The sequence below is a fragment of the Stegostoma tigrinum genome, chromosome 10 (genome assembly GCF_030684315.1).
Source record: "Stegostoma tigrinum isolate sSteTig4 chromosome 10, sSteTig4.hap1, whole genome shotgun sequence".
NCBI lineage: Eukaryota > Metazoa > Chordata > Chondrichthyes > Orectolobiformes > Stegostomatidae > Stegostoma > Stegostoma tigrinum.
Window position 1 is genome coordinate 83917213 of NC_081363.1, and position 18919 is coordinate 83936131.

Below are 18919 nucleotides of genomic sequence, written 5' to 3' on the forward strand. Positions count from 1 at the left end.
GCGGGCTGCTTTGTCCTGGATGGTGTCAAGCTTCTTGGATCCAGGCAAGTGGGGAATATTCTATTAAATTCCTGACTCGTGCCTTGTAGATGGACAGGTATTGTGGAGTTGGGAAGGTGCGTCGCATGCTGCATACTCCTACACTGGCCTGGTCTCGTAGCCACTGTATCTATTTGGCAAGTCCAGTCAAGTTCCTGGTCAATGGTAATCACCAAGATGTTGATCATAGGGAATTCAGTGGTGGTAACATTATTGAATGTCAAGGGGCAGCAGGTAGATTGCATCTCATTGGAAACAGTCTGCCTGACATTTGTCTGGTGTGAAAATTACTTGTCACCTTTCAGCCCAAGTCTAAACAATAATGGCAATATCCAATGAGACAACGGAGCACGTTAGGCCAATAATTCCTGGGATTTCCAAGAATAAGAGATGGTATGATTGAAATAGATAAAATTCTGAATAGCAGTCAGGGAAAATGCATCCCTTGTCTGGAAAATCTAGAGAAACCACAGCCTTCAAATAAATGGTCAAGCATTTAGAACAGAGGTTATGAGAAATCTCTTCATCCATGAGTTATGCAACTTTGGAATTGTCTATTCCAAACTGTTGTGGATATCAGTTGTTAAATACATTTAAGACAAAAATCGATACAATTTTTAGATATGGAGCAATTAAGAGCTATAGAGATAGCGAAGGAAGTTAAAGTTTACATAAAAAAATCAGTTTTGTTGATGAGCAGGACCAGCCAGAGATTATCAAATAGCCCATTCCAGCATCTATTTCTCATCAGCTTTGGTCCTTCATTCAGCTTTCTCAATAACAAAAATAACTCAAAAAAGATTGCATAAAATTCAGAAGCAAACCAGCATACAGAGCAATTTACTCAAGATGCTGTGATAATCCTTAAACCAATGATAAAGCTCACCCTCACCTGTGTATCAAAGACATTGGTAAGGTCCACTCTGTATTGATGATAGAGGCAATCTGAAACCAAGCGACAGTCATGGATCACCTGAATAATTTACAAAACAAATGCTGGCAAATTAATCCAAGGTCCTGTGGAATGTACAGTGAAACCAATCTACTGGTAAAGGTGTGCAGCAATTTCGTTTCACTGTGAGCTGAATAAGACTGTAATCATATTTGGTGGTCTACAAGAAAGAATTGTCATACTGCAAAACAAAACAAATCAAATCAATTGGACTCCTTCTGCTGAGACAGTATTGTCATTTTTCTTCCCCACCAACAGTTGAAGGCAGTGTGGATATTAAAAAAAAATCTTACTTATGAAGGACTTAAAATACAGAAGCAGGTCTCAAGGTTTTTCACAAATGATGCCAGGCCAAGTTAGGGTAATCAAAAAGTATGGTCAAATAAGTTGATTTTTTAAAAACAAAAACCCTTGCAGCAGAGGCAGGGAGTTTCAAAGTGTGAGGCATTGACAGTTCAAGGTCTTTAGCAATGCTAGGTTATATAAAAGCCAGTTAGAGGAAAGGTGATATTGAAGATTGTGTTAACAATGGACAAAGTTAATGAGGTAAAGAAGCCATAGAAGTAATTAAATACAAGGGTGAGAATTTTAAATTTAAGGTGGTGTTGGGAGATTGGAAGCAAATGCCGTAAACATGGACAGTAGTGATAGGGGAGTGAGAACTAGTATAAGCAACAGAATTTTCAACAGTTTAAAGCATAGAGATTGAAAATGAAACATTTGACTAGTTAAGCATCAGCAGCAGCAAGGGTGATATAGGAACAGTGATAGGAATGTCATGAAAGCAAGGTCAATGGTTAACTGAGGAGCACTCCAGTTCATCTCCCATGCTGCATGAATAAGAGTAAGGATACAATTACGGTACGGTCAAAGTTGACATGTCCTTACAAAACAGAATTCATTTTGACAAATTTACTCAAGTTATCCAAGGTTATAACTGGTTGAGCAGAGACAAATGAGTACATTAGATGTTTTTGTCCCATGGGATGTGGATGTTACCAGCAAACTTAGCACTTGTTGCCTGCTGCTTACTGCCTTTGAGATGAATGGCTTGCTGGCTGGCACTTAAGAGTCAGCCACATTGCTGTGGATCTGAAGTCACATGCAGGCCAGATTAGGGAAGGACAGCAAATTTCTTTCCTAAAGGATATTAGCAAACCAGACAAATTTATGATGGCAACAGACACAACTTTTTCCTAATAGTAACCATTACTGGGGTTAGAAAGTTAGTCTTGGAAATATTAATCAATTTGTAACTCCAGCAGGTCTCAGGATTTGAACTATTGCCTTGATCTATTGATAAATGGATCTAAAAATGTCAAAGTCCTTTGGATTTCCAAGGGACATCTGTTAAAGTGCCACACAAAATTTTAATCTTTGAATGGCTCATTTCAGTGCCTTCAAGGTGAAAACATCTCATTTACTTCAAAGCTCTACACTGTGGCACATGGGATAGGATTACATCCCTGATTCTCTCAAAGCCATCTCACAATATGATTAGATTGCTGGCAAGGGAATATGCACACCAGAACAACATTATAATTGTTTCAGAATGCACAGGTGGCTTAGGACCTGACATGCCTCCTCACAGCACCAGGGACCCAGGTTCAATTCCAGCCTTGGACGACTATCAGTATGGAGTTTAGACATTCTTGCCATGTCTCTATGGGTTTCCTCTGAGTGCTCCAGTTTCCTCCCACATTCCAAAGATGTGCAGGCATGGTAGTTTGGCCATGATAAACTGCCACAATGTCCAGGGACGTGCAGGCTAGGTATCAGCCATGGGGAATGTTGGGTTGGGTCCAGATGGAATGCTGTTCAGAGGGTTGGTGTGGACTTGATGGGGCAAATGGCCTGCTTCCACACTGTAGGGATCCTATGAGGTCATTTGCCTGTTCCCCAAGATCATAAATGCCGTGTGACATGGTAGGCTAAGCAAAATGTATCCCGTGCTAGTGGTGTTAGTCTGTAGATGCAGAAACTTACTTTCAATATATTAGAGTCCTCTAAAACCATTTTCAGTCCATTCTTAAATGCCACTGGTCCCAGGAGCAAGATATCAAACAAATAAATTTGATCCTTTGTTGCTATCTAAAAAGCAAAAGTGAATTAAATTAAATTAAACGTGGTAGGTGAGAACATGACAAAATCTGTGCTAGCGAGTTTTGAGAAGATTTGTAGCTCAGGTTGAGGTTCTGGATGTGAGATTGCTCGCTGAGCTAGGTGGTTAGTTTGCAGACGTTTCGTCACCATTCTAGGTAACATCATCAGTGAGCCTCCGACGAAGCGCTGGTGTTATGTCCCGCTTTCTATTTATCTGTTTAGGTTTCCTTGGGTTGGTGATGTCATTTCCTGCATTGGTGATGTCATTTCTTGTTCTTTTTCTCAGGGGGTGGTAGATTGGCTCCAAATCAATGTGTTTGTTGGAGTTCCGGTTGGAATGCCATGCTTCTAGGAATTCTCGTGCGTGTCTCTGTTTGGCTTGTCCTAGGACGGATGTGTTGTCCCAATCAAAGTGGTGTCCTTCCTCATCTGTATGTAAGGATACGAGTGATAGTGGGTCATGTCGTTTTGTGGCTAGTTGATGTTCATGTATCCTGGTGGCTAGCTTTCTGCCTGTTTGTCCAATGTAGTGTTTGTCACAGTTCTTGCAAGATATTTTGTAGATGATGTTTGTTTTGCTTGTTGTCTGTATAGGGTCTTTTAAGTTCATTAGCTGTTGTTTTAGTGCGTTGGTGGGTTTGTGGGCTACCCTGATGCCAAGAGGTCCAAGTAGTCTGGCAGTCATTTCGGAAATGTCTTTGATGTAGGGGAGAGTGGTTATGGTTTCTGGCCCGTTTTGTCTGTTTGTTTGGGTTTGTTGCTGAGAAATTGGCAGACTGTGTTCATTGGGTACCCATTCTTTTTGAATACGCTGTATAGGTGATTTTCTTCTACTGTTCGTAGTTCCTCTGTGCTGCAGTGTGTGGTGGCTCATTGGAATAATGTTCTAATGCAGCTTTGTTTGTGGGTGTTGGGATGGTTGCTCCTGTAGTTCAGTATTTGGTCCATATGTGTTGTTCTCCTGTAGACGCTGGTTTGAAGTTCCCCATTGGCTGTTCGCCCTACTGTGACATCTAGGAATGGCAGTTTGTTGTTGTTTTCCTCCTCTTTTGTGTAAACAGATAAATAGAAAGCGGGACATAACACCAGCGCTTCGTCGGAGGCTCACTGATGATGTTACCTAGAATGGTGACGAAACGTCTGAAAACTAACCTTCCAGCTCAGCGAGCAAACTTACATCCATAAAATCTGTGGCTGAGTAAAGAACTGGGGTAGGGTTCAAAAACAACCACTTCACAAGCAAGAGTTGAAGTTCAAAGTTAAAATAGTTGACAGAGAGTGGCACAGCTTGTCAAGAGTTCTCCTGTTTGATATCAAACACGGTCATCCTCACTTCCCCAATTTAATTAGTACCCCATTCTAGCTTTTTGACTCAGAAGAGCCTCTGGCAACATTGCTGCTCCATCATGACCACCACCTACCTTCCATATCAAAAAAATCCCTGATCTCCTTCCTTGTCTTATTGTTCACTTGGACCCTCACCCATGGCCTTGTTTGCTGTGGACTCAATTTAATTTCACGTTACCCTGGCTGGCATTCTTGCCTTCCCCACCTAAATTTGGGTTAATCTAAAATTTTGCTGTCAATAGCTAGAGCAAGTGCGGTGTAGCATTATCGAGGTAGTAAGATGCCTTGGCCTATCGGCTGTGTTATGCAGTTATCTGCAGTTCAGCGAGATACTGCAGCAGCTTGACCTTTGTGTCTGAAAACAAACACATATGTGCATAACTTTTTTTTAAAAGCAAAAAAAGTGTTAGCTGAGATTAGTACTCCTTACTGAACGACTTGCTTTTAATGTTCTGGAACACTGGAATATGGCTTTAGCTTTTGCCCTTGCAGCACTGCCTACATGAAATGTTTAGTCAATGATCTTACTTCAGACATATATTTGGGAATAACAAGCAGTATGGAACTTTATCATATAGCTACTTAATAAAGTTTAAAAGGTTACAAACAACAGTCTTCTGGATTTCAACAGTAGCTGTCCAAGCACTGACAAGGCTATAAAAGTACCTGCATCAAACACAGCTTTCCAAAGCGGCAATAACAGTACCTGCATCAAACACAGCTTTCCAAAGCGGCAGATATCAATACCTTCCACTGCCACTCCAATTGCACTTTGCTTTTTAATGTGGAAGATCTGCAAGGAATCAGACAAAAAGTTGTAACTCTTTAGAAACTGAAATCCAACTTTGTACTCTCAGCAATACCCATCCCTCCGCAGTCAGGATGCAAGATTCACATGAAGTTGTGATTTTACATTTTGAAGCTAATGATGGAGTGGGAGAGAGACATACAAAAATGTGGCTTAAGACCACTGTAAGACTTCTTCCAAAAGATAGGCAATGAAGAGAAATGCAGCAGGATGAATTACCCACCAATTAACCCCATGAGTTAGAAAGGAAATGTTAGTTATGTACTCAGCACTGCTACAATGAGACCAGAATTTACTTGTATGGAACAGTATTTGTCAAAATAATTCTTTAAGTCCATTCTTGCATCTCAATAACAATGTTCGATTTATAATCCAGATTTCACAAATACCAGACGTGCATGGTGTAATAATGGAATTGGAAACACTCAAAAAGTACATGTGAAAACTCAACCCAGATTGATCAAGTGGCCTGGCAGCTTCCCCTACTGGCAGAATGTGACTCAGCCATTAGAGCACATTACAAAAATAATTTCTATTTAAACTGCCTTCTAACACAGTAAAATGACCCAACACACTTTATAGAAATGTGAAATGATAAACAAATTTTGACATCAGATCATAGGAAGATGTATTAGGACAGGTGAACTGAGTTTTAGGTGTTGTTTTGAAGTAAAAAAATTGAGAGATTTATGATGGGAATTCCAGAGGTTTGTACCTCAGCAGTTAAAGGCATGCCTGCCAAAAGTGGAATGATGAAAGGATGAGCAGAATGGATCAGAATGGGGGAAACTGCACTCAAGAGATAATGAGGCATGAGGCCACAAGGGAATTGAAAATAAGATTAAATTTTCTTTAAAATAATTCTCTTTCAACTTGGTGTCAATGAGCAGCAAGCACAAAGGTTATGGGTTACAAGACTTGGTCAGACTTAGGGGACACTGGCAGGAGAATTTTAGATGAATTCAAATTTAAGGACAGTGCAAGATGGACACTGACCAGGAAACTTTGAGAATAAGTTGAGACCAGGGATGACAAAGCATAAGCAAGCATCCCAGCAGATGAGACAAGGAAAGACATTCGGGTTTTTTTTTAATGTGGAAGATGATCGTCTTCAAGGTGGATCAGAAGTGCTGCAGGAGCTCTTCTCAGGATTAGAAAATAAAACAGCAACCAGGAACAGAGACTGTTAATGTTTAAGAAGCATCTAGACAAACACATGAACAGACAGGGAATAGAGAGATATGGATCATAAAGGTAGATGGGATTAGTTTAGAATGGCATCACAGTCAACATTCATGGTGGTCTGAAGGGCAACATGCTGTGCTGTACTGTTCTATCTTAAGCAATTCATCTTCTTAAAGTTAATCATTGACTATAAATCTCTTGCTACATTTTAGCAGTGTCATTAGCCAGTGAATTCACAAACACTGAGGTACAGGTTAGGAACTAGTTGGAAGGAGAACAATTTATTTTTCAATTGGTGGGATGTGAACTGCATTGTGCCTCAGTTTTTGACTGTGTATATGAATGACTCAGAAGAAGAATGAAAAGAAGTACATCCAAGTTTGATAGCACTAACTTTGGGGGCACTGCAAATTGCAAGAGCATTACCAGGAAGCTACAACAATATAGATTGATTAAAATTAGAGTGGGTGGAGTTCAATGAGATTTTATGTTTTGATTTAGAGTGAAAGAAATCATTTTATCCCTTTTTAATGGCGATCATTGAAAGATAATGAATACGTATAAAAAGTAATGACAAAGGTGAATGAACTGTTGCTCTTTATTTCAAAGGCATTGGAATTCAAAGGGGAGACAGTACTTGTACAGAATTGCTGTCAGATCCCATTTGAATAAGTGCATTCAAAATTTGGTTTCAAAAACTCCACAGTAATACACTAACTAGAATCTGTCCTCCAACAGGAAGCATTATTAGAAAGATAAAAACGTAAAAGTAGTAGATCCAGTGGCATCCCCAAGTTTTTCTTTTGTGCGTCTGTGGGGGAGCATGAGGGGAGGAAACAGACAGCGCACAAACACACTGGGTGGGAAGGTCAGGCAGGTATTGGGAAAATGCCTTATTCAAAGGCAAGCTATCATTCTAGCACTGCTGGCCTCTGATCAGCTGGCAGGCCTCTCTTGACTGGATCTCTGCCCTCAGGGTGGTTGTCACAGGTGAATGCTCATCCTTTGGCTTCATGAATGACTGAGTGGCAATTGGTTGGGTGGGCCTTACATGAAGAATCAGCATGATCTTCTACCACCTCTCCAGTAGTTCAGTGAGTTGAAGTTAGTATTTCATTCAAAAATCCACTTAGTTGTCAAGTTTTAGACCAAGAGCTTTTTCAAAAAAAAAGGTATTTACAATAAGCAAAATTAGCCAAATAAATAAACTTCCAATTCTTTTCCTTCAGAATGGTAATGACCACGATTTCGAAGGTGCTGTCTAAGGGGCCCTAATGAATTTCTGTGGTGCATTTGCAGATAGTACACACTGCTGTTACTGACCAAAAGGATAGAGGGGGTGAATGTTGGTAGATGTGGTGCCAGTGGGCCATTTTCTTCTTGCCACTGTCAAGTTGAGTGTTCTGGAGCTGCGATCATCCAGGGGAATGTGAAGTTCTCCAGCACACTCCTGATGTGTTTTGCAAATGGTGGACAGATTTGGCAGTGTTAGGAGGAGAGCTCCTTGCTGCAGAATTCTAGCTTTTCATGTGCTCTTGCAGTCAGTGTATCCATAGGACAAGACAGTTCACATACTGGGTCAATGGTAACCAGCAGGATGTTGATAGATGATTCAGAGACAGTAATTTTATTGAATGTCAAGAGACAATGGCTGGATTTTCTCAGATTGGAAATGGTCATTGCCTAGCACTTGTGCGGCACCAATGTTACTTGTCATTTGTCAGCCCAAATCTGTATCTTGTCCAAACCTTGTTGCATTGTGACATGAATTGTTTCAGTATCTGAGGAGTCGTGAATGGTGCTGAACATTATGCAATCAATGAACATCTCTAAAACTGACCTTATGATGGACGGAAGATCATTAATGAAGCAGCTGAAGATGGCTGGGCCTAGGTCAGTACTCAGAAACTCAAGGATGCTCTTGCAGCACTGGAAACATAGGTTCAAGTCCCACCTGATCCAGTGGTGTTAAATAACATCTCCGAGCAGATTGGTTAGAAAATATCTACTGGCAAACTGCAGAGTTCTGTTCTGTCCCACAAGAGAAAAGATTTACCTCCAACCACTACAACTATCTTCCTTTGTGCAAGGTATGATGTCAACCAATGACAGTTTTCTGCCTGGCTTCTGCCTGAAACTAGTTTTGCTAGGGTTCCTTGAAGCCATATTCAGTTAAAAACTTCATGTCAAGGGTGGTCGCTTTCACTCACCTCTAGAATTCAGCTGTTTTTGACAATATTTGAATAAAAGATGTAATGAGGTCAGGAGCTGAGTGGCTTTGACACAATCCAAACTGAAAATCAGTGAGTTGGTTATTGCTTACAGTAGATGATCCCTTCAAATACTTTGCTGATGATCGAGAGTAAACTAATGGACAATGATTGCCCAGGTTGGACTGGTCTTGCTTTTGTGTCCACAGGATGTCCTTGATAACACGGTGTGAAGCTGGATGAACACAGCAGGCCAGGCAGCAGAGGAGCAGGAAAGCTTGACTTTTCGGGTCGGGATCCTTCTTCAGGGAAAAAAATACTCTGGAGATCTGTATTTGTATGCCACCATGGCAGATGGTGGAACTTGAATAAATGTTTTCTGGAATTAAATCTGTTGATGATGGTGACGCCATTGTCAATTGACATCACAACCCATTCAATTTATTCACATCCATATTAAGAATGAAATGTGACATCTTTACCTTTTCTGGCCTACGTGTGGAATATCTACAGCAATGTGGGGTGACTCAAGTGCTGTCTGCAATGGCTGACATGACGTGTTATCCTTGATCTCTAATCTACAGTTCAGTGACAACATTAGATGCCATCACCTCCCCATTTATCAGCAACCAGCTGCAGTCAACTGCCCACCATTTACTTCCCTTTTATTAAAATAAAATTGTAGCATGTCTTCCCCATTTCCCATTTTCTCAACTATTAGGGGAGGCAAAAGGCATGAGTCTTCCCTTCCAAACGAACATCAGGTGTTTGTCTCAGTATCACATTTAGCCTGGGAAATGATCAGTTGTAGGGAAGCATAACAGAGAGAGTCTGCTCAACTTTGTCCATAAGGTATGTCCATTTTAGGCTGGTATACTGGTGATAGAATTATTGAATCATGCTCAGCCATGATATTAGTTAGACAAACAGCTCTCCAGGAATCACCTATTACCAACAGCAATTCAGATATTGTACTAAACATCCTAAACACAAATTAATACATTAAAGATAAAAAGACACACTGATGCCCTTGGTTAAAAGGGAGAAAATATTGACAATACAGTGTTCCAGGGTTCAAAAAGAAAAGACAGAAAGCTGTTAAAATAATATGTTGAATTATACAAGGTTATCTAAGTGGGCAACAAGATGGCAGATAGGGTATCATGTGGAGAGGCGTGAGGATATTCATTTTGGTATTTAAGATAATTTTGTGAAAAGCAAAACAATCTTCAAATTGAAAAAATTGAATTCAAATTAAGAATTTTTTTTAAATTACAAGAACTGAACTTACAATCTATCTTGATAGTCTATAGGGAACAAGTTAGCAATAAGCAAACAATTACGCCCTGCCTGCCAAGGTAGTTAACTCAGCCAAATTAGGGGCATTTAAACAGTCCTTGGATAAGCGTATGGATAATGATGGGATAGTGTAGGGGGAGGGGCTTAGATTAGTTCACAGGTTGGCGCGACATTGAGGGCCGAAGGCAACATTGCGCTGTATTGTTCTATGTAATTAGCAAAGCAAAAAGACATGATGGCCTTTTTTGACGGAAGTTGGAGCCCAATAAAGAAGTCTTGCTACCACTGTGCAGGATTTTGATACCCAGGTCTGAAGTTTGTAAAAATGACAGGTGATCCAATCCAAATTGACTTTAAAAGGGGCTTTGCAGGGTTAGTGCAGCAGTTGTTTCCTTTAGCTGGGAATCGAGGATATTGGGAAGCAGGTACTTCATTTATGAAAAGAAGAGAAAATTCTTCACGCAATTGGTTTTTTGCTCTCACAGAGAATCGACAGAGTTAGGGAATGTGTGAGAAGTCTATTGAAGCTAAGCAAACTGATGGCTGAAGCAGGCTGGACAGCATACTTTTTTACTTTTGAAGTATGGACAAAAAGTCCATAAATAAACTTTTCTGTCAGATATATAATTTAAGTACAATGAGTTTATATGTACGTAAATCAAGGTCAAGAGAATAAAGGAAATAAGAACTGAAATGTAGAACATTTTCTTTTACTGAAAAGAAGTACATTGAACAGATTTTCAACATGGGTACTGCAACAAAAAAAAAGAAAAATCCTTATGGGTTTCAACAAAGAACTAGACAGCATCAGGAAATGCAATACTGAGTTATAGGAAATTCTAAAATGAAGACTATAGATACCCAGGAGAGATAGACCAAGAGCCTTATCCTGTCTGAAACTGATCAAATGCTGGTGTTAACAGCTGATCCCTTATGTTTGCTGAATCAGGTGATCTTAATACAGCAAGAATTGGTCCTGTGGAGGAGAGGAAGGGAAAAAAAGCCAGAATTGTTGTGATCTCAATGTTGTGACTTTTGCTGGGAAGTGTACAGATAGTACTAGGTAAGTAATAGATAGCTTCATAAAAAGCTTCTCAAATGCCGACATGCAGGGTGAAAATAAATAATAGCCATCTGGATACAAAGTCAGAAGATGCAAGGGTCTTCAGTGGGATTTTTTTCAGGATAAGTGAGTGCTCCAGGGTGGGAAAACTTAATTTTAAATTCTTTCAATTCTAGTTTGAAAAGAAAATGCAGATCACTTAATTTACTTAAAGCTCGTCAGGAAAGCTCAGTACTAATCTCCCTTCCTGTTCCACTAAACAGGCAGTAACACATTTAAACTCAGTGTACGATCAGTGTTTTGAGGAGAAAGGGCAATGGTACTGTAACTTACAGCAGGACCAAACTTTTGATGAAATTGGTCGATGACAGCATATTTCAGACTTTCATCCTCCAACTCTGGGGGAGAAAAAAATCAATAGCATTTACAACCATGCAGTTGCAAGCATACAATTTATAACCATACATACAAATGAGCTTGTGCCAACTTGTGTAGGGGAAAGTTAGGGGTGGGTGAAAAGGAGGAAAGGACAAAACAGCATCATCTGTTGTCCTGCATCTTTCAAGTGCATTTTTTCTTTCCAGATGATAGGCAACTGTTGTGGACATACTGGTCTCAAATATTTATTCTCATGAGTCTAATTTATCAATTTTCCTTTAAAGCACTGAATGAAATTATACACTGAGATTCAAGTAAATGGCAGGTGACTTAGTTCTATATTAGGCGGGGAACTAGGTGGTAGATAATTCACAGAGAAAACAAAATACCAAACTATACAGAGTAAACGTCAAGTTCTACATGCTCATGACAGGTCTTGAATACCTTGTTAAGTTCTGGCTCAGGGACAGCCAAGTCCCGGAAACAGTTTAGAGCAGAACAAAGGGACACATTATTAACGACCTGGAAGGACTTCAAGTGTCTGTAGATTGACCTCAAACTTTTCAGTTTATAAACAGGATAGAAATGAAAATGCTATTTCAAATGATAGAGGCATCAGAATGACTACAGGAATGGCATAAAGAAATGCACTCTATTTGCCTTACAATAAGTTTGAATTGAATGAATTATTTTAGCTTCAATGCCACAAGGTGATCAATATAAGCACTGACTTTCTACCAGAGAAGGCAATACTTTAAAAGAACAACCGATGCATTTATTTGGGAAGTTGGATGGGCGCAGGGAAGCAGAGAAATAGAAAAGAAAGACAGGAACATGTACGGAATTAATTGGTGGGTAATGGACTACATGGCCTTTATCATGTGTATCAGAGGGCAAGGAGAAATGAGCTGAAAGCTCGTAGACGAGTGTAAAATTATAAAGTGACATTTCCCATTGTACTGATCAGTGCTGAGCCAGAGCCTGGGGCATAACTTATTTTCATGCTGATGTTCAGTGTTTGGAAATGCTCCTCCCCTGCTATGAGAACAGAAAACAGGGCAGCCATTCTGGGAAAATAGTTCTAGTCAGAACCAGTGATTTGCAACGCTACTGATACCCTGAACCACAGCAACAGCTTGTGAAGCCAAATTCAAGTCAAAGAAAACTTCCACGCACAGAACTTTGAGTTCGACAAAGACGTGAATGTGTCTCTGGGGATGAGCGCACAAATCTACACCCAATGAGAGGAACTCCTTGGGAGTGTGAATTTAGACAGAATTAAAAATCCAATAAAATAAGTTTAATAATAAATCTATTGAAAAACAGAATAAATTGGTCAAAGTTAAGTCCACATGGACTTCAGTCAGACTTTTAACAAGGTTATACATGGGAGACTGGTCAAAGAGATAAGAGCCTGCAGGATCCAGGGTAATTTGACAAACTTGCTTTGTGGCAGGAGCTACAAAGTGATGACTGAAGGTTGTTTTTCTGATTGGAATTCTGTGTCCAGTGATGTCTTACAGTGTTTGATGCTGCATCTCTTTCTGTTTTTAAGTATACATTTACAATCTAGATATGAATGTAGGAGGTTTGATCAGTATTATGACACGAAAGCTTGGAGTGCTTAGTGAAGGATCTAGATGGGCTATAATCTTAAAAAGTATGAAGTTATTCATTTTTTGGAGGACTACAAAGGCAAGGGCATTAAACTATAAACAGTAGGATTGTAGGAAATACAGACAATCAGAAGCACCTTAGTGTGCATGTCCACTTGAGGACTTGAAAACAATAGCTAGGTGATTAAGGCAGCATAGGTGATATCTTCCTCACCCCAACTTGTTCGGAGATGTTACTAGCCACCTCTACAACAGGTGGAACTTGAAACCAGCCCTCTTAGCTCAGAGGCAGGGCAGCATCTTTGCACCACAAGAGCCCCTGAAGACATATGGGATACTTCATTAGTCAAGGCAATATATACAAGTGCAGGGAGGTTATGGTGGATAAAAACTGAAAGAACAACTCAGAGGAAGGGTCACTAGACCAGAAGTGTGAACTGATTTTTTTTCTTCACAGATGCTACCAAACCTGCCGCGCTTTCCCAATAAATTCGGTTTCTATTCCTGAGGTTATGGTGGAGCTGGAGTACTGTCTGCAGTTCTGCATCCACACTATGGAAAGGATGTGACTACATGAGAGGGGTGGGGAAGAGATTCACCAGGATATTGCTTGGGCTGGAATGATTCAGCAATGAAGAGAGACTAGATAGGCTGGGGTTGTTTCTTTCAAGCAGAGAAAGTTGTGGAAGGACCTAACTGAAGTGTACAAAATTATGAGGGGGCATTGATACGGCAGATGGGAAGAGACTTTACCCTTTAATAAAAGAGCATGTATTGATGTAAATGGGAGGTGGTTGAGAGGCAATTTAAAGAAGAATCTTTTTCATCCAGAGGAAGAGGAGTACCTGAACTCAATGCCTGAAATGGTCATAGAGGAAGGAACGATCAAAACATTTTAAGATGTGTTTGGCGAAATGCTTGAGACACCATAGCAAACAAGACTACAGGCCAAGTGCTGGAAAGCAGAATTAGAATAAATAGGTTCTTGCTGATCAGCACAGATGTGATGGGTTGAAGGGCTTCTACTATTCTAATGACCGGCAATCTTCAATGTCACAAAAAGGCTGTGTGAACATCTGGCAAATTTGACAATGTTGTAAAAGTTCCTAATTAGGTGAACAGCCATATTAACAATCAGATTACTAAGTGCTAAAGAATAGATCAAATCAGCTCATTGGAAGATGACAGTCACATGCATAGAAGGTGCTGCTTTTATTGGTCCATGAACATCATATTACCCAATCAACTTCACAGACCTTCCCATGATACAGTACATTTACCCCCCATCAAGGTCTCTTCACCAGTCACCTCACCCAATCCAACTTGCACTGTATTCTTTTAAATAGTTCTTTCAGACAACCAATTCAATTTTAAGGATAATAAAATGTGAGGCTGGATGAACACAGCAGGCCAAGCAGCATCTCAGGAGCACAAAAGCTGACGTTTCGGGCCTGGACCCTTCATAAGGACTTGCTTTTATAGTGATGCATCACAGATTTGCAAATTCTAATCACCTAAGTTTGCAACTGATCTTGAAGATCGTCCTCATTCATTTTAATGTGATTCTTTATGTTACCATCTCATCAACTGCTAGACATAAATCACGAATCATAATCATCACAATAAGTTCTTATGAGGCAATTCCCTAAACTTAATAGCTCGAATGAGTCCGTCATCTAGAAAATTTATCAAATTTTTCCTGATCTGACTGATAATTCCAGTTCACCTCAGAATACAATCCATGTTGTACCTTACGTCACTTTTATACCATTCCTTAGTGTGGTTCCCAAAAATGTACAGAATAATGTACCTGGACCCTCAGGTCTTAAAAGTTATGCGATCTATATCTCTAGACACAAATTCAAAGATAATCTTTGTTATTTAATGGCTCTGACTTCTTTAATGTGTGTCTGCACACCAAAAACCCTTTTAAAAAGTTTTCATTTCTTAAGCTGTTTCGTTTACTTCCAGAACATTATTTAGTCACATTGTTCTACATTGAGGTACACCATAAATTTATCTGCCCAACCTGCCACTCTTAATGCTGGAAAAGTCAAGATTTTTAAAAAAATCTGCCACAATTTGCCACCTGATTTGACGTCTTCAGAACTGCAACCATTTGTTCTCTCAATTCACAAGGCCAATAAGTTTAATGTTGTTCATCAATTTCAACGGGTGCCTCCATTCCAAAAGCTACCTGGAAAGTTAATTTGCTTGAGTACCTGAAAAATGCTGCTCTCCAAAATCCTTCCCTGCAGTTGTGTCCTCCAGTTTATCTCTTCAAAACAAAAATACAAAACAAACAATTATGATTGGCCGTGCTTTCCCCATAATTTTGTGTAAACGGTGAGGAATAAATTATTTCTGAGATACTAGGAACTGCAGATGCTGGAAAATCTGAGATAACAAGGTGCAGAGCTGGATGAACACAGCAGGCCAATCAGCAGAGGAGCAGGAAGGCTGATGTTTCGGGCCTAGACATTTCTTCAGAAATGGGGGAGGGGAAGGGGGTCTGCAAAAAAAATAGGGAGAGGGGGTGAGGCGAATACAAGATGGATAGAAGAGAAGATAGGTGGTGAGGAGACAAACCGGTCAAAGAGGCAAGGAAGGAGTCAGTAAAGGAGAGGGTAGGTGGGGAGTTAGAGAGAAGGTAGGTCAGTCCAGGGAGGACAGACTGGTCAAGGGGGCGGGATGAGGTTAGTAGAAAGGAGATGGGGGTAGGGATTGAGGTGGAAAGAAATCTCAGATGTTCTCATTTTTCAAGGACCGCAACATCCCCCGCTCAGTTGTCGATAACGCCTTTGACTGTGTCCCTGCATTTCCCACAAGTCATCCCTCATGTCCCCACCCCGCAATAACAACCAATACAGAATCCCCCTCGTCCTCACGTACCACCCCACCAACCTCTGGAATCAATGCATCATCCTCCGACACTTCGGCCATCTACAATCTGACCCCACCAAAGCATTTTTCCCTCCCCACCCTTATCTGCTTTCCGGAGGAACCACTCTCTCCCTGACTCCCTTGTCCACTCCACACACTCCTCCAGCCCCATCTCACCCAGCACTTTTCCCAGCTACACCTCCCTTCTCACCCCCATCACAGGCCCCAAGAAGACTTTCCACGTCAAGCAGATGTTCGCCTGCACATCTGCTAATGTGGTATACTGCATCTGCTGTTCCATTGTGGCATCCTCTATTTCGGGGAAACCAAGCTGAGGCTTGAGGACCACTTTGCGGAACACCTATGCTTGGTTCGCACTAAACAAGTGCACCTCTCAGTCGCGAACCATTTCAATTCCTCCTCCTATTCCGCAGATGACATGTCCATCCTGGGCCTCCTGCAGTGCCACAACGATGCTACCTGAAGTTTGCAGGAACGGCAACTCATATTCTGCTTGGAAACCCTGCAGCCAATGGTATCAAGTGGACTTTACAAGCTTCACTATCTCCCTGCCCCATACCGCATTCCAAAACCAGCCCAGCTCATCTCCACCTCCCTAACCTGTCCTTCCTTCCACCTATTCTCTCCTCCCACCTCAAGCCTCACCCCCATCTCTTACCTACCATCCTCATCCCACCCACTTGACCTGTCCATCCTCCCTGGACTGACCTATTTCCTCCCTGCCTCCCCACCTACACACTTTCACTGGCTACTTCCCCACCTCTTTGACTGGTCTGTCTCCTCTCCACCTATCTTCTCCTCTATCCATCTTCTATCCACCTCCCGCTTTCTCCCTATTTATTTCAGATCCCCCTTCCCCTTGCCCATTTCTAAAGAAGGGTCTAGGCCTGAAACATCAGCTTTCCTGCTCCAAAGATGCTACTTGGCCTGCTGTGTTTATCCAGCTCCACACCTTGTTATCTCAGATTCTCCAGCATCTGCGGTTCCTATCATCTCCGATATAAATTATAGCTGTTCTCTCAGCTTCAAAAGCAGATATTAACTTCTGTACAACACATGCCTGGATAACACGCATAAATTTGTTATAAAACAGTCATTCTTGTAGCACTCTTCCTAAGCGTCAGTTATGTCAAAATGCTTCAAAAATTGCCAAAATTACATACAGCAAGCTTGCACAAACAAGACCATAATGACCAAATAATCAGTTTCTTCTTGAAAATGATGTTCATTGAGGGGTAAATATGAACCAGGAATAATTCCCTTACTGCTTCTTGATAGTAGTGTTCTGGGACCTTGTGCATCCATTTGCAAAGGTAACCAGGGCCCTGGTTTAGCATCTCAACTGAAAGATGGCATCTCTAACTGTATGACATTCCCGTAGTGATGTACCGAAAACATACTCTAAGCCTGAACCCAGACTCTTCAGTGTTTAAAAATTAGAGTCAAAAGTAGCTGAACTCAGTCACAATTCCAAAGAGACAAGCTCACTCTTTGGTTATGAATAGATTAGCTCAACATTAAGATCTTACGTGAACCAGATTCTCTTGAGAAAAACTGGGAGTTGGAGATGCCATGAACCTCCAGATGGCTGGCTGAACAGCTGTACTGGCATCTACCTGGGAACAGTTTGCCAGTTATTTGGATTCTAACAAAACAGAAGGCATTTGATAAAGTGACATATGGCTAGAGTGTAAGGTATGAACTGATGGCTTTAGGGAAGGGGCTAGCTTAATGGCATAGATAGAACGTTAGCTGACTAACAGGAAGCAGAGATGAGGCAAAAATAGATCTTTTTCAGCTTGGTAAGATGTAATGAATGTGGTAGCAGAGGGATGGGTGCTGGAGCCTTAACTGTTTAGAATTTACACAAATAATATGGATAAAGGGACCAGAGGTATGGTTGCCAAGTTTGCTGATGACTCAAGATAGCAGGAAACTAAGCTGTGAAAACACACAAGATGGTTACAAAAGTTATAAATAAGGTAACAGTGGGCAAAAACCTGGCAAGTACAGTGTGAAATGAAAAAGCAGCATATTATCTAAACAAAGATGGATTGCAGAGCTCAGTGAAGCACAGGAATCTGTACGTCCTAGTGCATGAATCACCAACGGTTAGAATGCAGACACAGAAGTAATTAGGACTTACCAAAAATGATAACAATCTATTGGAAGGGCAACTGAATATAAAGTAAGAGGTCATGCTTCAGCTATACAGAGCACTGAGGAAACCATAGGAGTACTACTGTGCATGGTACTGGTTACTTTATTTAAAGGAGGACGTAAATGCATTGAGAACAGGTCAGAGGTTTAACAAAATACTATCTAGAATGGGCAGGCAGGGCAGGTTTATATTCACTGGCACTTTAGGAGTGAGAGGCGGTTTGAAACATCAAGTAGCCAGGGGTCTTTTAGACAGGGTTGATGGAAAGGGCATTCCATCTTATAAGAGAACCAAAAATTTGGGGCTGCCCAGTTAAAGCAGAGATAAGGTAAAATATTCTGAGAGTCATGACTCTTTGGAACTCTTCCTGAAGTACAGCCTTGAATTTTTTTAAGGTAGAGATGGATTTACGTTAAACAAGTGTTGAAAGGTTATCAAGGTACATAAGGACGTGGATTCCAGAATACAATCAGATCAACTATGATCTTCCACATGAAAGAACAGGGATTAAATAACCTGCTCCTGTACCTTGTTCATATCTTCAAAAAGAAATGTAATGATATCTCATTCAAATTTTGTTTGAATTGATTTGCCCTAAACTGTAGTGATAAAAATCATCATTGCTCTATAGCCTAAGCCAGTGATTCTCAATTTTGATTGACAGACCCTTTTTGAAGTAACCAGAGGGACTCCAGACTTTCATCTTATTCAAATTTAACTTATTCATCACAGAAAAGTGATGCTGCAAGCAAATTGTGTATAATAATACTTGATGAAAACAGGCACATACTGAGATAACATTAAGTTTGGTGCACCTATCTTTGACGAAGGGCAGGAATTTCAAGACAGCAGAC

General features: G+C 40.7%; 1 protein-coding gene across 2 annotated transcripts in view; it reads right to left on the reverse strand.

The window, feature by feature from the left end:
* exd1 (exonuclease 3'-5' domain containing 1) overlaps positions 1 to 18919 on the reverse strand; it is a 51905-nt gene that overhangs the window by 18678 nt on the left and 14308 nt on the right. For both annotated transcript variants that reach the window (XM_048537700.1, XM_048537699.2), the window contains 5 exons: positions 15223 to 15278; positions 11340 to 11404; positions 5148 to 5234; positions 2978 to 3082; positions 932 to 1012 (listed from right to left, as the gene is read on the reverse strand). In XM_048537700.1, the coding sequence (XP_048393657.1) occupies positions 932 to 1012; positions 2978 to 3082; positions 5148 to 5234; positions 11340 to 11404; positions 15223 to 15278 (394 nt within the window). The remainder of the gene's footprint in view (positions 1 to 931; positions 1013 to 2977; positions 3083 to 5147; positions 5235 to 11339; positions 11405 to 15222; positions 15279 to 18919) is intronic.